Source organism: Tinamus guttatus, unplaced genomic scaffold, assembly GCF_059628265.1.
Source record: "Tinamus guttatus ecotype Peru unplaced genomic scaffold, ASM5962826v1 Tinamus_guttatus_pri_ptg000171l, whole genome shotgun sequence".
NCBI classification, from domain to species: domain Eukaryota; kingdom Metazoa; phylum Chordata; class Aves; order Tinamiformes; family Tinamidae; genus Tinamus; species Tinamus guttatus.
The window spans coordinates 1,623,679-1,648,347 of NW_028288705.1; the positions used below are offsets into that span (position 1 = coordinate 1,623,679).

General features: G+C 40.1%; 1 protein-coding gene across 1 annotated transcript; it reads left to right on the forward strand.

Annotated features, from left to right (window-relative positions):
- The first annotated feature begins 10,284 nt into the window (after window positions 1-10,284).
- IL26 (interleukin 26) lies at window positions 10,285-16,398 on the forward strand. Its single transcript, XM_088522916.1, has 5 exons — window positions 10,285-10,455; window positions 10,863-10,919; window positions 12,461-12,592; window positions 16,060-16,125; window positions 16,210-16,398. The coding sequence occupies exons 1-5, from the start codon at window positions 10,285-10,287 to the stop codon at window positions 16,294-16,296; spliced, it is 513 nt and encodes a 170-aa protein (XP_088379042.1). The 3' UTR covers window positions 16,297-16,398.
- The last annotated feature ends 8,271 nt before the right edge of the window (window positions 16,399-24,669 follow it).

The following is a 24,669-nucleotide window of genomic DNA, read 5'->3' on the forward strand; positions in this document are numbered from 1 at the left end:
AGCTAGATAACCCTTCAGCCATGGCCTATAGCCAAGGATATATATAAAACTAGTGTGATATGGAACAGAATTAGGCTGCTAATGCAAAGCAGGATTAGTCGAGACGTTGAGGTCAATCTCAGGCTTGTGAATTATGCTTCTAGGTCGGAGATTATGACCCTGGAAAGAATGAAGACTTCCAGTACAGTTTGGTGGGACCCAGGGAGTTCTTGGCAGGCAGTTGTTTAACGAAGTGCTACTATTATTTCATCTGGAGTACACTGACCAATGGATTGGAAAGGATGGCATTTTTACCTCTTTCCTCTTTAAGGAGTAGATGAAAAAGTTCTCTTGAGAAGAACTGTCCACTTGTCTTTAGCAAATTAACTCATGAGACCTAAATATAACCATTTTTGGATTATGAGGAGTAAGGTATGACATTAAATATTTACAAGATCAGGTCGTTTTTCTTCTTTAAGAAAGAATAAGGAGAAATGACAAATCTTTCAAAGTAAAAACATTTTCTGTTTTACTCAGGATAACATGAAATGAAATATTTTGAAGAAACAGAGTGAAAAAATGTGTCTTTGACTAATTGACTTGAAACTGTGGTATAGTTGTGTCTACGAGAACCAGTAAAACTCTTCAATGGAAATTGTAGTCCTAGTTTCAAATGACTGAATGCAAAACAATATTTATTTCCCAAAAAAAGTCAAATTCTACTGCTCTAAAGCTTATTTGGCCCAATACTTTTCCTAAAGAGGGGAGCTTCCAACTCCTATGGTACAGTTATGGAGTGGTGATAATGTTCATTAGGCTGTGAAAGATCAATAATGTGTCTGTGATAAAGTCTAAAAGCTACACAGTTTTGAAGATTGACTTTCTTGTGTTTTGCATTAGGTCTTTATTTATAAGAGATTCCGAATGAATTAGCTCATCAAGTACCTTCTCTCGCTCCCACAGAAGAAAGGAGAAAAACTCCTATTGACTTCAAAGTTTTTAAGATCAGGGTTATAATTTGTGTATCAGGTTATAAAAAATATAAGCTCTATAGCTTTATACAAGCTATGAATAAAAGTTGAAAGATTTCAATGCAGATGTTAAAACGGAAGTGAAGAATCAGAGTGCTCTCATGGAAGGCACGATCCAGAAACTCCAACTAACTGACCTCGGAAGTCAAATATTCCAAGATTAAAATTATACACTGCCTGACCTGCAAAGACCTTTCTTTTTATTTTTATTTTGAACTAAAAAAAAATAACCATTTGTTTTGTCTTGGGATGAATGCTTCTTACCAAACATATGTTTAAAATTTCTAGTTTGATCAGCTGCTTCTTTATAATATGACTCTGGCTATTTTTAATATAGGAGAAGAAAATTCTGTTCCTTTCCCCTTTGTTCATATCTTGGCACAAAAAAATGGATACCAGAGATTTCAGATAAATAATCCCAAAGTTGGGTTTTGTCAACTCTGACATTCCTTTTTACACTGATAACTAAGGAATGGAGAATACTGCCCTTGTTGAACACTGCGTTTGGTAAAAATATGATGAATTTGTAGCCATGTCGCTTTTCAATTTTAACTTCTAGTTTAACTTGACATATGAGGTAAGGGCTCCAAATCAAGGAATATTCACAGCTGTAGAGTTGCCATCTCATTTGTAATATGTCTGTGATTCAGGAGTTTTATGACAAGGACTTCTGGGCAACAGCTGGGAATACAAACCAAGACCTCAATCCTGCAAACTGGCAAAGCACCAAAGCTTTGTTGACTTTGATATCAAATTTCCTTGTAGTAGGAGTCATCTCCTCAGTTCGGGTGACACCTCTGTCTGAGATTGTCCTCCCAGCTCTCCACAGAGTCCATGTGGGGCAGATATCTTTCCCCTCCTGCTAGGAGGATCTTGGGCAGATCAGGCCAAGTGTCCTCCAAGGGGGCTGGTTCCCCTCCACTAGGTAGGTCAGTGTGGAGCTGGACATCCATTTTGCAGCTAAAGGCTGGGCACAACCAACCTCAGCTATGGATTTCTGAGAGCAACATTGCTCATGGGTCCAACTGTTGGCATGAGAAAGAATAAGAAATGAGAAGATTTGCCAGCTTCTATTTGACTTTGGAAACATTTTGGTAGTACGCACATAAATTTACATTTTGTTTTTCATTTCTTAACTGTTTTCCATTGCTACTTTTGACAATACTTTTACTACTAACCCAGCAAAACTGGAAATGAATACTGATAAGAAGGAGTGTGTTCTGTGTGAGAGGAATGTGTGAGGTTTCTCTGAAAATAGGAAGAAGAGAGCAAGTCATCTTTTCTGCATTTCTGCAAAGTAAAACAGAGAATTTCTTAGAGCTGCTCTCTGAAATTCTGGCCAAGAGGGTTAGGCTTATGCTGTAACCTGAGAGTTATAGGAACCTATAAGAACTGAGATATGAGGGAGGTTGCAAATTTATTAATTATCTCCTATTCTTCGCAATGTGATTACAAGAATGCACAGTAAATAAATGGTTTGTTTTTAGAAGTGACAGGTTATTAACAATAATCTCAGTTGGTTCAGAAGTTTGCCTAGCATTTCAGGTCTGTGATGCTTTTCTAAGTAGTCCTGAAAATTTTGAAACAGGTTGGTTGAAAATCAAGGCAACAAATTTTGTGATTTTTGTAGACCTGCTAAGTTTAGTGAATGGAAATGTATTGACAGTGTATTCCTTCTCAAGCAAAGGAAGTCTCCTGTTAAAAAAATGCATTTAAATAATCTAATTTAAGCATGGAAAGGATTCTACAGCCACATAAGAGCATGTCTGCTGTCTTTTATTAGGGCAGAATTAGGGCAGTTTGCAATTAACCTGATAAAAGGTTCTTCCCCATATAGATACCATTACAGAAAGATTTTATTAGAGTTAGATTGAAAGTCTCTAAACACAAGGCTGTCATTGTAGCATTTGATTTATCCAGGCAGGGCAGAGAAGTATAGATGTAACCCCTTTATGCTGATATATCAGATACTTTCTCATCGTTCCTGTGATTAGTTGTATTCTTCCTCTTTTTGTTCCCTTCCCTTCTCTTCTCCCCCTCCCTTCCCTTCCTTTCCCTTTTGTTATCAGAATGATTTTTCTGAAGTGGTGATTAAAGGCTAGCAATATATTTCAGTTGTAACATACTTTTTTTTTCCTTCTCTCCAAAGGTAGAAAATGAAATTTGTGATGAAAAATAGCATTTTTACTGTTTTTTTTCAGAAGTGTTGATTTTCTCTTGAAGACTCTAAAAAAGGTCCAGTACCGGTATTCAAAACAAACAAACAAATTAATTAATTTTTAAAAAGTTCATTGTACTGTATCTCCTGGTGGATCTCTAGGTCTAATCATTATCATCATTAATATCTACTGAATTAAATTAAATTATATTAATTGCAAGAAGTAATGCTATCTTTTAGGTGATAACGTAAAGTTTCCTGTTTGTCCTAATTGGAAAAAGCCCTCAAGATTTTCTTAATCTTAAGTAAAAATCTCAAGGCATGTTTTGACATTTTTGATGCATTTTTTCTCTCTAAGTGCCACACGTATTCCATGATATTTTATTTTTCTTTACCTTTTAGGAGCTCCTACAATATGATCTTTTATTTTTTATTTTTTTACTGGCAACAAAAAGTCTAGATTTTACTCCACTCTTAGGTATTTCTATAGTGCTCATTTATGTTTCCTGTGCTGGTAGAATTTTACATGCTTTGCAAAATGAACCACTCAGTCCAAATATGAGTGAATCAGTATCCAGTTCCTGTATGTTCTCTATCAAAAAGTACCAGATATGATCTTACCTGCTAATTAAACAAAGTAAATATTTCACAACAAATCAAAACCAAAACGCTCCTGCTAATGAAATGTTCCCTCTGATGAGATTCATTGAAAGCAGCACCTGACAAAGGAGGTAGATACGCAGTGGGAAGTGGAGAAGGCAGGAGTCTTTAAAGAGCTTTTGAATGAGAGCTGGGAGGACAGCAGCATAGCAGCAGTTTCTGGCTGATGGTCACAGACTTTCCAGGGATCAAAGGTGTCCTCCAAGGGTACCATGGAGTGCAACTGGAAAAGTATTACTATTGCCAAGAAGGAGGAGAAAAATGGAAAAACAGTCTAGAGAAAACATGTGGTTGCCTGTTGTGTCGTTGCTTTCCTGTCGCCACATGCTGTTCCCACCACTGGAGGATCAAGCATGAGATGTTTGCACGGCTGGAGGACATTCCATCTCTGCGAGCGCTCAGCCTGGTGGTCACTGATTTCTACTCATGAGGGATAAAGATGGTCCAGTCCTTGCTTCCCAGACATCCCCTGGCCGCAAATCTGCCAGGAGCCAAAGTTTTGGCACAGATGTCCCCTGAGGAAAGAGGCCTCCTGAGAGCTGCCCTGGCAAATGTTTTCCATTTTACTCTAAGTAAATTTAGTAAATTAAGAGCTTAAAAGGGCAGACTAAAATGGATCCAATTTTCACTAAACAGAGCACCATTGAATGAATGTCTTTAGTTCCTTGCTGAAACTATATAAATAAACTGCAAGCAATCCTTTTTTTTTTTTTTTTTTTAAAGAAAGAGTAATTATACTAAGCAGGTATCACATATAATGATTTTCTATAACATAGTTTGTTCTGCTGTCTGCTATTAGCATAGCCATGCTGCCTGAAAAGTCTATTCCACACTACTGTCTGGTTAGGTGACTTAAACCTCTGCGTAAATTACCATGAGTTTCTGAATATTTTCTGAAAATTCAGTAATTTCATTATTATTATAATTTACACTTAATTTGTTTTTCCTCACAAAACTTTACTTCAGTAACAACACAGCTGCATCTGCGTGATCTGCCCTTTTTTTTTACATCTTAAATATTGTCCTTTTCCACCATGAAGAAACCTTTCCAGAATGGAAGGTGTAGTTCCTGCAGCTCCATAGTCTTCTTGGCCAGTTCCCAGATGACATTAATCATGAAGCCACCTGGGCATCCTTCTCTGGCATTGCCGAGTTGCTCAGGGACATACTGAACTAAAAGAACAGAGAAGGAAAATATTTTAAAAATCAGCTTTTAATGTGTGAAAAACAGAGCAAGCAGGGTAAAAAAAATCAAGGAAGAGAGAAGACTGTGAAAAATGGGGCACAAAAATGGAAGGAGAGAGAAGCTTTGGGTATAAAAGTGGCATCATGCAAACTGACCCACTTCTACCAGTCTAGTCTCTGCAGGCACTCACCTCCCCTAAAAATGGGTGGTTTATTTTCTCCTTTTATAATTTCAGCATGCACCTTTCTATATAGCTGTAATGAAATTACAAGAAAAAGCAGGTCAGAGACTCTTGAGTGTTCTTCTGTTTCGTAAGAAAAGACGGTCTAGTCCTCAGTTCCCAGCCATGCAGTGGCTGTGTAGAGTTTGGAATAGCCACCTGCCTATGCAGGGAAGTTGAGTCAGCTGCTATAGCAGCATATACCTGTAAATGCCACACTAATAATTCCTCTGTTCAGGGATTTCCTAACATGAGGTTGGTGGCAGCAGAATGTAAGACTTACTGAAGAGCTGAAGGACTGAACCACTGTAGTTTGGTGTGATGACTTAACTGGTTGAGGGAAATGACGTGAATGTACCTGAACATTTCTTTGTGCTCAATAACCACAGCACTCAAATAGTGATCTAGTCATCAGACTACAGGAATGTGACCCGTAAAGTCAAATATATAAATAAATATATATATACGTTATAGGTAAAATCATATATATATATGTGTATAGGTTTTATGTCAAATTTCAATTCTTGTCTAATCATGAAATGACTTTGGATTTTTAACTATACAAGTGGAGATATTTGAAAAGTATCTTGAGCTATTCAGGGAGTGCTGAGCATTCTTTCAATGCCGCTAATTGTTGGCAATAAAAATTGTTACTGCTTAGAAAACTTAAGCTTTTGCCTAATGTCTGTCCACAGAAGGAAAATTTCAGTTTTGCTACCTTGGTGATTCCAGCCTGGACTCTGAATACTCTTTAACTTGATCGTCTTGTCAGACAGCTGAAATAAAGCCAATCTCACAGGTAATTGGTGGCAAACTGTTGCCAAGCTGAAACACGGACAAAATCAGACCAGCAGAATAGAGACACAAATGAGTCCACGTTTTTCCCTAAAGATGACAGCAATTCATGTTTGAGGGCTATTCATAAGATGTTACTCATAATGTGCAAAGAAATGCAAATCCCCAGAGGAAATGTAATTGGGTTTGTTGGTTTTTTTTTTTTTTTGGTTTGGTTTCTTTGCCTGCCTAGGTTAGAGTCTGATTTCTGCTCTATTTAATACCTTAGAATCTTTATGAAGTTTGTTTAAAGCACTGAGCGAAAAAATTCTGCTTGTGGTGAGTATATGCAGAGTGAGAAGCATCTGGGCAGGCATCTTGCAGCATGGGTGCCCCACGAGAACAAGGGCAGTGCAGAGAAAGCATCAGGCTGACAATCCTATCCTATCCATCCTATCCTATCCATCAAATGTTTATCTGCAGACTTCTTATACTATCTCAGTTTTAATTATGTAGGATTTTTTTCTCCAAACCAGAGCTGCATAAGTACAATATTTAAGCAGGAGCTGCTAATACAATCTGCTCATGCTACTCGGCTGTTTCCATGCCTTTTATGAATACTGAAGCTGGTGGTAGTGAGTCACTGGTTGCTCAGGGTTTGCATGGGTAATTTAGGCACCCATGTCTGAAAACTTGTCTCACAATTGTTCAGCAATAGCACGGGCCACAAAAAGTAGCATTAAAACTCTGGTGGGCATTTTGTGCTCATGTGCCTGTGTTCACTATAGCTCCAAACTTCCCTAACAGTCACTAGATCTCTCAATTTTGGGGCCATTAGGATGGATATGGTTTCCCATAGCTTTTGGAAAATCCCACTGGACTCTCTCAATGCTCATCAGACCATATTTTTGAGGTCTAAGACTGCAGGTCGTCATGGAGACCTATTGTTTTTTAGAAGATTGAAGTGTATTAAACAGAAAAAGAGAACAAAATAAATAATAATCTTAAGAGATACCACAAGGTAAATATTAATGGCAGCTAAGCAAAACTGAGTAATATTTATAGGAAGCATGTGACCAATTTATTTTTAGCTATGCTAGTAGGAAATAAAATAATCAGAAAATGTGAAAGATCTCAGAAGTGGGAAACAAGACAATACTTTTTATGGATGGGGTTGAGAAAGCTGGCTAAGCTGGAAAACAACTGGTAGGTATATTTGTTAATTTATGTAGATTAATGGAACTTTCTAGGAGCAGTAGGTGTACGTATTAATTTTATATAAATCAAGATAATATTAGTAGTATTTAACTCATTAGACCAAGACAACTCCATCTTAATGACAAGGTGATGAAAAAAAGATTATCCTCCAAGCTGGTAGTTTCTTGTTTTCATCTAACATCCTTGGGATCTTCCTCATTGTAGATCACTCACAGTTTTTTCTGAAAACTTGTCCCTAATCCAGATGTATTAGGCAAGATTTTCTTCTCAGATAAGTTGTCCACTTTGTTGGTAATCTTTGAAGCATTTTTGTTCTAAATTTTTTGTTATTATTTTCTCATCGTTCTTTTTTTTTTTTCATTCTTATGATCATGATTTAACACACTTTGTATTACTGAAACACGTGAGCTTCCCATGTGTTATCAGTTCCCTAATTACTCACGGTATTTTGTATTTATTTTTTCATTGCTGTGAAAGCCCAGTTCTTCTGGGGGCAGGCTCATTAAACTAACTCCTGTAGTTCCCACTTAGGTTTGGAAGCTCTTTTCTGTCTGTGTTGCCAAATAGGCAGGTGACCTTGAATTTCTTCTGCTTCCATTGCTTCATATAACCGTAAACACTGAGGAAGACCAGCTCTGTGGTATTCAACATTATTTGTTATTTATACCATAATTATGCCTCCGTGATAAAGTGGCCAGGCAAGTTCAGTGTGCAAAGCACTAAATGAGACCTCAAAGGAAAAAACTATGTTCTGAACAGGTAGCAAACTGAGAAGCTTATAGGATAAGGTTATTTGCTGAATACGGTGAATTAAGTCACCATTTCAAAAAAGGTGACAGATTTTGCAAGATCTAATAGTAAATAGTGCCCATGATCCTTCTATGACAGGAAAACCTTAAGAAGGGGGGTTTCTTTCTTTTTTTTTAATGATGGCAACCATCCTTCTGCACCACCTACCTGAATGTTAGCTAGATTCACTAAGCTGCTTGCTGATTCACATGTGGAGACCACTAGAGCCCAATGCAATAGTATTAGTGCTATAATAACCCTCTAAGCACAGTGATAGGAGCTCACAGAACAGAGAAAATGAAACTTGTGAGGTAAAGTGTTTTCCAGCAACATCGGAAGTTTCAGAGATGTTGAACATTATTGATTTTTCTTGTGAAAAGACATTACATCTAGACTAGGTGGCCTATTTATTTTTAGTGAAAAGCTGTTGATCAGGGGAGTACCGCATCTTGGGGAACCTGAGGCAGTTTTGCGTTTTGACTCTGTTCTGCCTACCTGAGATACTCTTCTAGGAACAAACTAGGAGTAAGTGGCTCATCTGCTGTCCACACACCTTGGTGCGGTGAGGTTTGATACATCTCATCTGGAAAGTGTGACAGAATTTAGAGTGTTCAGACCAATTCTGGAGAAGCTTCTGGGATGTGTGGATGGTCCTGTGGTAAAATACAATTCCCAAAGCTGCTATGGGAAGGATGCTCAGGATGCGCATCCAGCTTGATCAGGAGGCTGTAAGCACATCTGCCTGTGCAAGTGGTGAGCTGGATCAAGGCAAAGATGAGGTTATTTCCCAGTTCTTCTCACATTTCTTCTTCCCAGAGCCGATTCAGGTTCCCAGGTGTGAACTGCATGTTCCCTGCTCCTGGGGCAGCCTGGTGGTGCCACGGTGGTTACAGAGCTGGCAAGGACCTCCAGTTCTGCCACTTCTGCCACTGGTCACTCTGCATCCTCTTGAGGGGTCTCAACTGTAGCTTAATCCACTTCCCTAGTCTGCCTAGGCTCTTTTGTGTTGTTCATGACATATTAAAGGAATAAAATTTTTCTACATGAATATTTAAAGAATCTAGTTTTATTTCCAATAAAAATGGCATCACTATAAGCAGAAGTATTGCTGTGCCTAGTGAAAAACTATTTTCCACCTGCTCTCGTATGCAACTCAGACAGTCCTGTGGGTCTTGAGGGCTGACTTAAAGCCTTCCCTGGCTTAGGAGCTTCACATCACTGGTGTCACTTCAGGATTTCTAAGTCAAGTCTAACCTTGGAGTATATTCGCTGCGTATATGCAGTTGTACCTGAGATGGCTTATCCTGTTCTTCCAATTTCACTTTAGACCACCCTAAAGCCCTCAGCATTTGCCTGGATCAAGGGAGGTCAGAAACACAGATAGACTAACTCTATCCAGGCTTCCCTGTAGAAAAGTGACCTTCTGACTCCACAACTTTAACTTTACCACCTCTGTGTTGGACATGCTGGAATTATCTGTGCCCTCTCAGTGAGCCTTGGCTCTTGATCTGCACTGGGTGCATTGAGACGCCAAGGCATGACCTAGAGCCCTCTCTGGAGCCCACACCTCCTTCATGTTTCAACAACCTGCTGCATCTACAGGGGGCAAATTTTGCTTTGGCAAAAGACTAAATAACTAAGGAGACTTAAATAGGCATCACTCTTTTGCTATTTGGTGCTATGTCCCTGAAATGAAGCACTTATCTTCTCAAAGACAGAAAGTGAAGTTTTTATTGCAGTTCACTCCAACTTCCGACATTTTAGTGGTTCTTAGAGCAAATTATCAAGTTTTTTTTTTTTTTTTTTTTTTTTCGGTATGCTACCTTTATGTAAAGTGCTGATATAAAGTTTCGTGGAAAAATCCAAAAAGATTTAATGTGTTTGGTATGACAAAACCAACCTAACCAACTTAACTACTTTTTCTTCACTGACCACCACTTAAAAAAAAAGAAGACTTCTCACATGAGAGGGAAGTTCTTCTTTCTTGGAAACCTTGACCCTGCTGCCAGTAAATATGGAGCTATCGTTTAGAAAACGTCACAGATGACTGTGGTCAAATTTGTTGAAAGTGGAGCAAGATGTATAAAAAAGCACAGCAACAATACTGATCAGACAGCACATAACCAAGAGGTTATCTACGTGAGATCTCAGCACAGAAGCTGTTTTGAGGGTTAACAAAAATTAGGTTAACCTCTGTCATCTAACCGGTCTTGCTGTATCACATACACTCTTGTGACTGTAAAAGAAGCACGAAGATTTGGGAGCGAAGATGAAAGTATATGCTATTTTCAGATCTGGGCGTTTTTTTATTCTGCTTTGTCTTTTCATTGTGGAAGGGAAAAAGTCACCTACAGGAAAGCATACCTGCCGAAAAGGACTCCTCTTCCAAGTGACAGAGAACCTGTATATCAAGGCAACTAGTTTAAAATCATCTGTTCCCGTAAGTTGATCCCACCAGTTGAAAAGTTAATTTTATTTGTAGATGCTTCTTTAGCAGCTTCATTATTGAGTACCTGGAAGTCTTAACAGCTGAACGATTGCTACAGGTCTGAGAGACAGGGTAATGCTGCTACTCCATACTTACCGATAGGGAAGTGAAGAGGTATAGAGTGATGAGATGAGTTTGCCAAGCTCATGGAAGAAGTTTGCAGCTAGGCTGGGAATAAGACACAGTTTTGATGAGTCCTCCTCATGCATCTGAATACTATTATCATTACTACCGTTACTATAATATCCAGCAACCCTAGCTATGAATCACTACTGCACAGAGCTAAGTTTTGTACAAACCAGAATAAAAATCCCTTTCTTTTCAAACATTAATTAATACTAGTACATTGTATTTTACAGAAGGATCTCATCAAGAACACAAGACTGCTAAAAAAGACAACAAAAATGCTGTTTATGGTAAGAATTATACTACTGGCTTTCCTTTTTCTTATTTTGTTTCTCCTTTGGTCTGTAGAGGTACGAATGCGTGGTCAAAAGGAACAACTGCTGACATAAAAGTCAGATATATTTAACTGTGAAGGACATTATATTTGTGACAGTCACGTGTTTAATCCAATCCTCTGCTTAGAGGACTAGCATTACCTGTACCCTTCAGAAGGGGATATTCTCCTGTGGGCCATTAGAGACAGGTGAACGTGGACCATGGGTGTGGGAAGCCCACCCAGTGGCATTTGCCTTTTGGTGCTCTCTGGGGGAGCTGGGCGAGGGTGATTGCGGTGCTCAGGATGACCATGCTCATGGTGGCACGTGCTGCTCCCAGGTGAGCTTGGCCATGTGCAACCTTCCCCTTTCTGGGGACTAACCAACCTGTATGGGGGCCAGGGCCACAGTGGCCATGCTAGTGGCTGAGACACACTCTGCTGAGGGTGTGCAATGCCACAGGTGGCCCCATCGTGATGCAGAGCATCTGGGATGCCCAAGGAGCTGTTGTGGGCTTGTCCCTCTGCTAGTTTCCAGGGAGAGAGAGAGATTAGAGTCCTCCAGTGTGATTCAGCATGGGAGCGAGACTTGAATTTGGGTGACTACAAGCGAGTTCAGCTTCCTTTATGCTAAGATCTAGTGAATAGCATTGACAGAGTCAGTTTGCCCTTAAGTAGAGATCTGTAGATATTATCTAGATATAGATAATTATTATATATATATATTATATATATTATATATTATATATATAATATATATATATATATATATAATATTATATATTATAAATACAAATCTGCCTTTGGGCTCCACTAGATTTCATTGATTGCCTTGGATCCTAGGATGCCTGTGGGCATGTGGACAACACCATTCAGGTGCTTTAATCCATAGCTGAATTCCACTGGGAATTTCACACCTGATGCTTGTTTCAGTTGCCTAAATATAAGCCTATAGTCATTTGAAATACCTTTGGGTATTCAAAACATAGCACAGACCAAGAAGGCTTGACACAGGGCATCTAGCATGACTGGTTTCTTTCAGAGCACCAGCTCTGGAATACCCTGCAGCATCTCAAATGGTGCAGGACATCAATGCGGAGGAACTGCAGTCAGGACCCCTGTTTCTCTGCTACCTTCAGATGAAATTTTCAACTCGTCCAAGCTGATCCAACTTAATTTTCCTATTCATCTTCCTTCTATGCTTTGAGTGTTAAATAGATTTGTTGTGTGTACTTCTGTTTGCGGTTAGTCTTGCTCATATTCCTTTCCATGACAGCACAGCATCCTCCTGCCTTTCTTTCAGAAACAAAATGTTATACTCAGTTGTTTAAAAAAATGAAGGAACAATTTAATAATATACTAAAACTCATGATTTTTTCCCACAGGTTGTACATTTTCTAAACATTTGTAGTTTTACTAAAATTGTATTTTTACTTATATTTACCAAACTCTGTCTTTTATACGAGATTTGGCTTCTGAGTTTTTCATTAGGCAAATTTTCCCCCGCTTTGTTTTCAGAGCAACTGCAGTGTTCGAGATCAGCTCTTGTCCTTTTATATGAAAAATGTTTTTACTCATCTTGAAGCCGGAAGAGAAAAGTTGTACATTACTAGTGCCTTCCAGGTCCTGCAAGAGAACCTGAGCACCTGTGTGAGTACATTCCTGAGAGCTAAATGAAATTTTCCTATATGAAGGGTGAGAAAAGGCCGTACTCTTTTAGTAGGTAGAAGGATTCAGAGGCACAGGGTGTTCCACACCGCAAAGGATGGAGCTTCCCAAGGACTTTTCTGCTGAGTCAGGGAAGATCTCTCTGCTTCTTTCCTCCTGGAGAGAGATTCCGAGGAGAGTGTGCAATACTGTGGATGTGCCTTGGAGAAAACCCAACCTTGCTGTTGGAGGTAGAGCCTGGTCCTGCATGTCCAAGCTGCAAGGGGGCAGGGTAAATGTAGGGAGAAATGTAGCTCAGAGCATTTGCACAACGAAGTACTTTAACAGCGCACCCACTGGTTGTGTGTAATATTAACTCACAGGGCATCTCTGCTCTGCCATACTGAATCCTGAAAGAACTGATGGTCTCATGAGTTAGCAGAACCCACAAACGATGCCAGGTCTCACTTTCCTGGCTGTTATGCATAGGTGTGCCTGAAAACTTCATGTCCCATGGTGGTCTCATTTTTTTTTTCCTGAGATCTACTATTCTTGCATGTTGCAGTGTTAAAAAAAAGTGAACTCTGATTTAGGGTGAATATAACCATTTGTGTCCAGGCATATGTCTTTGGCAGTTTTAAAGAGTGAAAGGGAGCTGAGAAGTCAGGGAAATGTTATTGAAGTAAAATTGTCTAATCTGAACTGTGCAGTAGCATGGAAGAAAAGGACATTAGGTCTATATATGCACAAATCTTCGCAATTCAGGAGCAAGCAGCTTCAGAGGTGTTACAGCTCAGAACACATTCAAAATATTTGTATAGAGCAAAAGGATGAGAGAAATGAGAGAAAACCCCACCAACTTTCAGATTCTACATTTAAAAGCATGCTAAGTAGTTGTGACTTACAGGCATTATACTGTATTCAACACACTGTTCTAATTTATTGTGTTTTTATCAAAATTCCAGCTGTCGTATGCTACGATCTACTTAAAATGTAAAGAAATGCCCTTCTTGTCTGAAAAATAAATTATGCCATATACAAGTGCTAGTACATATGGAGGAGTTCAGGGTACTAACTGTGACAGAGTTAAGAATATCAGCTATTTTGTGGTACTACTATGGCCTGAAACTTGCTATATAACCTAATAACTACATTCACTTCTGTGCTGTTCGGAGACAAAATGCTATGGAGTTCTCAAAGCTCCTGTACTCTTTTTCAGAATTAATGTTAGTTTTTTACCCAACACAGATCTAAATAGCTTACTGTTTAAATTTCTGTATATTAAGAAAGCATTGATAGGAGAAAAAAGACTTTCCCTTACCACAGAAAAATAGTAGCTCTTTGATGAATGGTGACTTGTCAAAATTTTCTACACTATTCTTCTCATTTTCTGGAAACTGCAACAAATGACCTATGGGTCATTTGCATCAATTTAAAAGCAGCACTATAAAACCATATAAAAGTTTAATAGGAACTGTGAACACATTGAAAATCCTAGCATCTTTTGCTGATACAAAGCTTGGGATGGCTGCATCGCATTATTCCTCAATAAATTAGCAAACTCTTCTACTTAAAAAAGCTCTTAAGGTTTTATTATGTAGCTGAAATATCAGATGCTTATCAGAAGCGATCTCCACCATGGGAACATACGCAAGGAATTTATGATGTTTCAAGGACGAAGTTCTTTTAGATAATTGAGGGAAAAAAAGATATCTTTATATATGAATATACATGTATATATATTTCATGAACCCTTGCTCTAATTCAGTCAACAGTGGAGGAATGCATGCTATTTAAAAATTCAACAAGTTCCAGAATCTTTGTGTAATATTATTGCTAAGGTTCTCACCCCACCATTTCCTAGTTTTGTCCACACAAGAGATCTCTGGAAAGAATAAGTGATTTAGGAGACCATGTCCTGCTTTCAAAAAAACACATAGCTACTAAAAACTCTAAATGCCTTTCCTGCACTGAGATTAGGCTCTGTGCTTTGTGGCAAGCCTGCACAGTAAAGTGAACACACACTGTGAGCACCCACCTGCAGGTGTCCTGGTCTCAGCACTGCCTATTCACCTGCACAGGAGCCCTAATGTCACTGTGTCAGTGATAACATGAAGTAGCTTCTGAGGATGGACTTAGGCATCTGGAGTAGTTTATGGATATTTTTTATGTAATTTGAGTGGTGTGCAGGAAGCTGATAGAGCCATTGCAAGATTTTTAATTGATGCTCTATCGTTTCAGGAAGAAGCCAGAGCTTTAGCAGAGGTGTAGCTGAGCTCTAAATGTAAAATGTAAAAAAAACTTGCTTGCTTGCTCATTTGTTTACTTGCTCTTGATGCAGGAAGAGCAGTTTGCAGTGTGTGTTAACTCTGGAGACAGCATAGTCATTTAAGATTAGTTCTGCTGCCAAATTATTTCGGTGAAAATCTGCTGCATACAAGCTGACCTTTAAGAAAGCCCCAAGTCAGGATGAACTGTCCCAGATAAATGATTTTGAAAGGTCTGCACATTAGAGCTGCCTGGGACCCATGCACTGCAGCTGCGCTGCTGGAGCGGCAATGCTGGCAGTAATCTGGCCAGCTGGGTTAAAATTGGGCTGTCCTCACACCTGCGGTGCTGCGCGGGCGCTGCAAAGCTGCTGGTTTCCCACCGCTGTGTTGCAAACACTGCAGGCTGCGGAGCTGCAATCACTGCGGTGCTGTGGGTCCCCTCCCGGATTGCAGCCTTCGGCTGCTCTGAGATGAGCTGGAGCAAATAGCTCTTTTTCCTTTCTGGAAGCCAATTTCCAAAGGAAATCTTGCAGTGGTAGTGCAGTCCTGTAACTCTAGACTGCAGGAGACTCTAGGGAGATGGATTCCTGCAGAAAATATATTGCTGAAGGACTGGGATAAGACGAGTTGGGTATAGTCGTGCAGGCAAAGCTCTGAGCAATCTTAATGGAAATTTTGTCTCAATAAAAGCATGTAGGATTAACCAGGATGGAAGGATGGGCAGGAAAACAGGGAGAAGCATTAACTCTGTAAACAGGTTCAAAGCCCTTTTAAAGTGTCTTTGGAAAGGTGCAAAATTTCGCTCTGTACTTTGTAAAGGTCTTTTGCCCTTAGGTCTGCCTTTTTTTCCAAAAATGCAAAGTTAAATGGCCTTGAACTTTAGAGCAAGCCTGCACTGTGCACAAGGTGTAACTGCAGGTGACACAAGGATCCCTGACATAAATAGAGCATCTAATAAGAAAATTTACTGGTACAGTTTTATAGTTTTCTGTAGTGTGAACTCATCTTTCCAGTACGCAAGTACATAGGTAGGATGACACATCTGTAGCAGCAGGGGATGCTGAAACGATGGTGACTGCACACATCTCAGCAGCAGTGCTAATCGTATCATACCACGCATTCAACTCTTCCCTATCACCATGTCTTCTCACCGTCATCTTTGCTGCATCAAGCTCTTTCGGTTTCTTCTCATCCCTTCAGCTCCCATGTGCTCCATCCACAAGGTTAACTTCTGCTGTCAAAAAAATAAAGCGAACATTTCATAAGGTAAGAGCAGACGGTGGTGGCTCCCAGCTGTACTCTTCAGGAGCCATGGGCGGCTTCTTCCTAACATCTTTGTCTCCTCGGCAGCTTGGAGAGAAGGGAATCTACAAGGCCATCCATGAGCTGGACATTCTCCTTCCCTGGATTCAGGCCTACATACAAACTGTTATATGAAGAACAAGGACCTGACAGACCAGAAGCTGCTTCTGTGCTACAAATGGCTCCCTACCCAAAAGACCTGAAAATGAAATGAGAGCCCAATGGATGCACAATTGGCCTGGATGTAATTTCAACACACAGAAGGAGAGAGAAAAGAACTTTCAACAGCATTGGAGCTGGCCTGGTGCGTCAGCTACATCTGTCAGCAGTGAAAGAGCGACCTCCAGAGCAGCTACGAGCACATTGCACTTGGTGTCCTGCCTGCCTCCTCCTCCCACAAGTCCTTCTAAGTAAGAAAATTAAGTGTATGTTGCTTGTCATTGTTATTAATTTAAGGTAATAATTGATATCTAATAAAAATGCTCTGTTTAATGAAAAGGCTTTGGTCTGTTCTTTATGTGTGACCTTCAGATGTTGAATGCTCTACCTGAGCTGACACCATATGGAAAACTCAAGAAGTGGATAGCATAGCTAACCAGGACTGTGAAATGGTTTCTGCATCATGATCGTCTGCAGCCCAGGGCTGGTGGAGCTGGATCTCTGAGTGGTGAATTTATAGCACAGCAGGAGTCTGTGAGTTAATCTGCTTGTGAGCTGCACCTGGGGGTTTGAAGCTACCTAGTAGCCCTTGCTACAGCAAGGTCCAGGTCCTGCATCCTGCACCACCAACAGGCTCCACAGCCCCACCTTGGTCCTCCCTGGCCACCAAACTGTGTGCATCTCCTCCTCTCTGATGACTTGGAGATCTGGAGCATGGCTGGCTCTCTTCCACCGCCTTCTTGGCAACGCACAGCAGCAAGAGGATTTTCCAATTAGAAACACTGCCACAAGTGACAAGAGCCAAAGAAAGACAATATTAAATTGCGATTTGTAAGTTAGTCATTAATGCATGTTAAAAAATTTTAAAAGGATGCCATCATTTTGGGAGACCGCCAAGTCATTCAGCAAGTCTCAGCAACAGCAGCTTCTGATGAAAATTACACTATTTTTAATCATTGGGGCTTATTATAACAAATGATCTCAAACAGATGCAAGTGGTGATCTTCGATGAGAACAAACATGGTCTCTTTAAAAGATCATGCAAGGAAGACAAGAGTCTTTCAGCATGAGCAGCTGCCTGCTGTAGCATCGGCTGGTTAGTGTGGCCTCCTAGCAATGAACATGAAGAAACTGTATTTAATGTATGCTAAAAGGTAGGACTCTGTTTTCTGGTAAAGCTGGTTAAGGCTCTTGAGAAGTAACATTGACTGAATGAAGAGCTGACTAGTGCTCAGTAGTTTCACTTGCTCCACATACTCCTCAGTCCCGCTATCAGTGCCATGATATGGGGGCACATTTTTGCAAGTCCTTCCTGATATTCATGAGCTGACTTTAGTAATCACGACTTAAGCATCCTGTTTCAGAGGAGCTGACCACCTGTTAACACATTAAGAACCCAAAGTCCTACAGTTATGTAAATAAATGTTCATACATTTTCCGACTATTTTCTTCCTTTACCAGAATTTTATCTGATCACATATATCCCAAAGACTTGCTAGAAAGGCGGGATAACATAAAGCATCTTCAAAGGAGAAAAAAAATCCTGCAGTATCCACTGTGGACAGCTCTCAGGTAAATGCCATTGCTCATTAGATGGAAATTCATCTAATTAGAAATCAGATGCTCCAAAGATGGAAATTCAAGTATACAAACTCAAGAATCTGCAAGATATGAATAAGACAATGTTATTTCTCACAAATGAGTCAGATGATGACCGAAAACCTCCCTTCACAGAGTTTACATTTTTGGATCTATATCAATATTTTCATACTGTCTTTGCTCTCCAATTTCCACAGACCCAGAAGGATCAGGACAGATTGGGAATAGGAGTAAAGGAGGAAAATGAGAGGATTTTATAAGATTAATTCAGACTATTTATACTTTACTGACTCTTTTTTTTCCTTTTTTTTTTTTTTTGGCTGTTTTGGAACACTCCTTTTGCTGTAAGATGACATGATGGAGGCTAATGAAGCAGGAAAAAAAAAACAAACCCTAATTCTCTTTTAGATTTCATTAAGTTTTGTTGTGAAAATGGCATATTGAGGGAAAAGGAGCAGGCAAGGTGGGGACAAGGATCAGCAGGCTGAGCATGCTTAATGTGTTTAATTAACCTGAGGCTGCAGAGAAAGAGGAGGGCAGGCACAGGACTCCAGTGCCTGAAGGAGCAGTATCCATCCCTGACCACCCACATCTACAGCATAAGCCTGAAAGCTTTTCCAAGGCACTGATGCTTGTTTCAAGATGAGCAGTGGAAGAACCAGAAAAATAAGAAGCTCCAGTTTGCCTGACCCCACTAAGTGGGAACGTCCCACCATCCCCATGGAGTCCAATGGGAGCTAATAGTCAGTACTGGACCATAAGGCTGGGGTTTTTACATCCAGTTAATATTCAACTCCCTGCTGGAAATCCCAGTGGGTGACTAAAAAGAGTACAACTGCTTCTTTTTTGACAGGATGCAGACATATATAGGTAACACTTAAGGAAACAGAGAGGCTCAAAAAAAGTCTGATCTGATTAGATACCAAATTCCCACAGATGCCAGTTGCACTTAGGTGCTTCCCCTAATTACGTATCACCCCACAAGCACCACCACCTCCCTTAGGGATTTGCATGGTGCCTCTCAGGGCTCAGCAGAGTGGGGAGGAAAGGTAAACCCTGAATGTGCATTGGTGAGCTCTGCTATCTCTTCAAGGAGCCAGCCAGACCTTCCAGAGCTGGGGATGTTGATATCAGCTTGCAGCAGGACCCAATCCACTTGCCTCCATCAGACACGAAAACCAGTCTGTCCTGCTGCATGAGTATGCAGTGAGCAGGGGCTCTTCACCTCATTTTCTGTATGGCTTGAGACACATCGCACGCTTTCCGTCTATAAAATGAGAGCAGTAATGTCCCTGTGCATGGTGCACACCATCATGCAGTAACACCAATCAGCATTTCCAAAGCAATTAAACACTTTTGAATGACAGGCAATATATGGGGCCTACAAAGAGAAATCTTTAATAGAGAAATGTTCCAATAAACGATAGATACCTCCTACCTCCACTTAGCAACACATTTTGTGTTATAGCTTTACTAAAACATAGCAAAATATTAATTATTTAATTTACAGGTAATTTGAAGTCATGAGTACTGAAAAAAGCTTATTGCCTTTTGAAGTTGGATGAGTAAAAAAGAACCTTTTAAATTTTCAGATGAAACTCTAGGTGTCACTCTTATAAAACAAGACTTGTGTTGTCCCAGCTTAGTTCTGCTTCTTCAGTTAGTGGAGAAAGTGTTAGACTGTATTCATAAATAGATATTTTTTTCAATGTTAAACTGAGTTAGGTTTACAGTTGTGTCAGTATTTCTTTTTATTGAACTGCCACAAACTTACTTAGAATTGAAATTTTAAGCGCGGGAAATGAAAGACAGACATACAACCAAAATTGGAGTTATATATGAGACATGAAGACATTCCCTGAATTTACAACTACCACTTGCATAAGTTAATTTATCCTTGCTTGGGATACCAACATCCTCAAAGCGAAATTAATGTGTAGATGTGGTGCTGATCGTTGTCAATGCTGTTAAGCATGGCTTGGCTTGTCACATGGTTTCACCTCCTTTTTGGAATAGTGAATCTTAGAACAGGGAAAGGAGGGTATTTTGTGACTCTGTTACTGCAAAAATAAGAATCAAAAAAGTGTGGCTATGTATTAAAATTATTGCTAGCTCATAACTTCTTGAAAAACACTGATCTAGTGGAAAGTGGCAGCTGCACATACAGCTCTGGTGCTGTGTAAATAATACAGCAACAGTCAGCAAAGACAATAGAATTTCCATCAAAAATCAGAGCGAGTACAAAAGTTCTCTTTTTTTCCAATGTCTTCATTTTTTTCTCTGCAATGCAAGCTTCTCAGGGCAGAGACTATCTCTTAATATGTAAGATCTTCTGTAAGCAGAATAGCTCATGGAAAGCTCCTTTTGGCTGGCATCATAATGTAGTTCTTAATAGGCATTGTGATAATTTCCTTCAGACAGCATTAGAAGGCAGTAATTCTTCCTGAAATACAGGAATAGAATGGGATTTGGACACTGATGTAACTTACGCTAGATTTGGCCATTTCGTCATCACCTCCTCATGCTACAATAGACACTAGCTGCCAGAGACTTTTAAGAGCAACCTCATCACTGCAGACCAAAAGTGAAATGCACCTATTTTTGGTCTAATGATTAATAAGATGCTCCCCCAAAGAGCCTGCTATAGCCACTGAGCCCAGGTACTGACCCAACACCTTTCCCCCAGGAAGGGCAATGCATTAATGGTAAAGAGCTGCGGAGAGGCAGGATGTGTGTTCAGGCAGTGCTGTTACTGGAAATGAACGGTGATGCTACCCCTTGCAGGCCAGTGGTAAGTGACCACAGCAGTAGTAGTACGTAGCATGTGTCTCTTTTCCTCATCTCTAGCCAGAACCGTTACTGTGGTACCTGCTAGTGGAAACTGCCAGTGGCTACAGAGCTAGAGAAGACGCATCCTCCATGAGCTTGTGCAAAAAACATTCTTCCCTTACATCCAGTTTTCCCTTTAATATCAGTAGTTAGTTCAGTATTCCTACTCTATTGACTCCAAAGGAAAAGAGGAAATGTAAAAATAGGTGGTAGGTGTATGGGAAGCTTTGCTAAAAGGAAAAGGAAGGCAATGGCAATATGTCATTGATGGAAGCTGAGGACTATCATGGTACAAAGAAGTTGGCAACATGTGACTGGAGTAGGTTTGGATGCTAATTTGCAAAACTCTTTTTTTGCCTTTTCAGTTCCATGGATGACAGCCAGAATAACCCCAGAATCACAGTGGAACTTGGACTGGAAGGGACCTTAGGAGATGTCTCGTAGAGCTTTCTGCTCAAAGAAAAGTGTGTTACAAGATAAAAACAGGTTGCCCGGGGCTTTGTCCAGACGGATCTTGAAAACTTTAAAAGTGATACATAAAAGACTGTCTTTGTGAGGACATGTCAGAATTCATTGGCAGAATAAAGAATTACAGAGCTGGCTGAGCCACAGCATGAGCTGTGGGACTGTGCAGCCTCAGAGATGCTCTTCTGCCACCTAATGCATATGATACGCAGGAGTCCGCTCATACCCCTGGCAAACCCACCTGCATATCTAGATACAACCAGATCAAATGACCACTGTTGACCACCAGCAGCTCCTTGAAAGGGTAATTAAAGGACAAGGAGCTTAATTTCCATAAAAGACAGGAAAACTACATGCAGTTATCCTGCCACAAAAAGTTTGTGTAAGGTGAAAGAGAAACTGCAGGAGTGCACCTAGCAAAAATTGACTTTGTAAGAGAAAGAAAAGATTGAATGAATTATGAAAAAAAAATAAAATGATGAGAAACTGCAGCCATTTTTGTTTTAGTAAGCCATTCTGGTGAAGAATACAGTCACTCCACTGATGACTTTGAGGCTTTTATTTTTCATGTGAAATGATACAAATGCGAAGATCTGCATTGGCAGCACCACAGGCAAAGACCCTTCATCCCTTCGAGCTCTCCTTCCTGTGGGGCTGAGGATCAGGGATACGGGCTAAGATCCTGGCGTCATGCAAAGCAACATGCTTACGCTTGCTCTCACCCCTGCTCCTCACCTCATAACAGGGGCATCACCGAGGAGCTTTTCCCTGGGCAACCTGTAAAAAGAGTGGGTAAAATTCCCTGCTCCTCTGCCAGTGATGCTGGGTGCTTTGCGATGGTGGGGAGGAAGCAGGAGAGCGCCCATGTGTCCGTTAGCTCATCCGCTGCCACAGCAGGAGCGGAGACACTGCTCCAAAGCACCACAGCGCCTCACCTCTTCATCTCACTTTGCAATGCTTTTTCCCTCCGGTCTTGAAAATTTATTTTTTTTTCACAGTAATATTTAACAGCTATCTGATTACTATTCTGTGATTTTTAAATAGTCAGTGATAACCTGGGAGCCTCACAAAATAAAGATATGCTGTCCTGCACACCCTACTATCCATCCACAAGAAAAAAAAATCCTAGAAGAACCTAGATTAAACATTGTTTAGTGAGAGAGGGTTATTAAGATAGAGGAAAGTGGGTGTGGGTGTAACAGAAGAGCTAGAGTCACGTGAGGGCATGAGTATGGAGTGGTCAGCTCTCAGTCTTAATTTTTATGTGTTGTTATATTTTACACTTAGAATAATCTGATTAAAGGGCAACAGGGAGTAGAGCTTCCAGCAGCCAGAGTTGCAGAGAAAAGAATAAAATTCAATCACAGGTTGTGAATGAGGTTGCATATAGATATTAATTTCATTACTGTTATAAAAACATTGTCCAGAAGAGTCTGTAACTGTGAGAATGTTCAGGCCTTATGATTTTCGAAAATAAGAAGGAAGCATAATGTTTCCTTTGAAAAGGATAAAATTAATGATAGTCTGTTGAATAAACTTGAGGGACATTGTGGGGAGATTCTTGCTATTTCTACAGTCCATTTTTATCCTGGAAATGATTATATTCATTTTGTGCACTTTTGGTTAACTTGGAAAATACATAAATGTGTTTGTCAATGATGATTCATTGTCTCTAAACCATACATAAAAATGGCTGATAACTCTGGAGGAAGATCATGCAGTTCTTTCAAGCTCATTATCAGATACTGAGGCAAAGTCATCAAGCAGCTATCTTGTTTTCTTTCCATCTGCAAAGGAGGTGCTGTTGCTGGACAAAGTTTGCAGGACTTGGCCTCAATAAGGAACTTCCATGATGCTCTCAATAATATCATCACAAATATGACAAGGGGAGCTGAAATTTGCTTTTGGACCAAAAATACTTAATCATGGAGAAAATGGTCTTCCCTCCACTTCCCCTGGTGCTGCTCGTCCAAGTCATTTTGGTACTTATGGCTCAATTGTGTTTTCTACTGAGCAGATGAGAAGAAAATAAATTCCTCCGAGAAAAAATGGTGATAGGGCTTTTGTGTGTTTATTTGTTTATTTGTATTTGTTTGTTTGTTTTTCTTTTCCTAATGATTCAATGAGCCCAATGTTAATACGACGGCATTGATTATTTCCTGTCTTCTCCCTTGCCCGAAAAGAAAAAAATGGTGTGTGCCAACCCAGCCTGTTGTCTCTGACCACGAGCGATGAAGTGACTTACATTTCCTAGATAAATTTTGTCATGTCAGTGTAATAGCTTTTCTCTATTCCTCCATAGTGACTAGGGAATAACCAGTAGCACTTTCCAACTGGTGAAGAAAGCTCACAGAGATAAACCACAGGTGTGGTAAATTACTCACTTGATAAAGTATTTAGAATTGAGCTTTCTAAATGTGAGGAAAAAGTCTTTTGTGAATGAGAAACCACACGCTGTTAGTGGAAAAGGCAGTATGTTTTTCTACCCGCAGCAGAGGAAAGGGCGGTTTACGTAAAGTTGTATAATCGCTTGCAGATGTCAATTCCAAGGTAGCGGACAATTAGAATGATGACTGGAGAAGAACAGCCTACGTGAGTGTTAAATTCAGAATTTCTTAGGCGGATGAAAAGTATCACCCCCGTTCCTGAGACACCTCCTCTGCTCTACGCCCTTCCTCAGCTACAGGGAGGGGAACTGTGACGTGGACCATCGTTGGGTCACCATGCCACTTCTCAGTTTCCAACTCTTTTTGTCATTTGTAGGCTCATTTGCCACTAGAGGTGGAATGGGAGTAGATTTCCCACCCAGAGAAATATTTATACTTTTTTGAAAAATTTCCCATTCTACTTGAGCAGAGTCACGAACATTGAAAGCTCAAACTGAGGCAAATATGAGTTGTAAATGGTTACACAGAGGGTTCAGAGACTAGCACCTGGGGCTATGATTTAAGTCATCAACTCGGCCTGTCTGAAAGCCAGTGACCTGGACTTGTGTTGCCCCTATTTGCAAAGCCCTCTGTATCACCTGTCATAATATGATATTTGACCACAGCTTTTATAAAGAAGTTCTGTTCATTTGACCACAGACTTCCTTTACAAAATAGAAGCTCAGTTCCCTTGCTCACCACAGCACTCCTTTTCTGGACCGTTTCTAAATGGAATGCAACTTCATGGCTCTAAGTTAATGCAAAGCTGTACATTGGCATTATTCTCTTCCTCTCTCTCCTGGAAACATCTTGTCCAGTTTACCTTCACAGTTTCTATTTCTATCACACATTGTCTTTACAGGGACTTCTGTGAAGAGCTAGTAGCACCCCTAAGTTGTTCTCATCTCCCAATGGATGTGCTCCCAGCTTCTCATGAGTAGAGTCCACATGCTTGAACGTGCGCTTCCTATTATCAGTTTTCCTTCTATTTTATTAATGTCATTCTTGAGTAAATCAAGTTCTTCTCAGT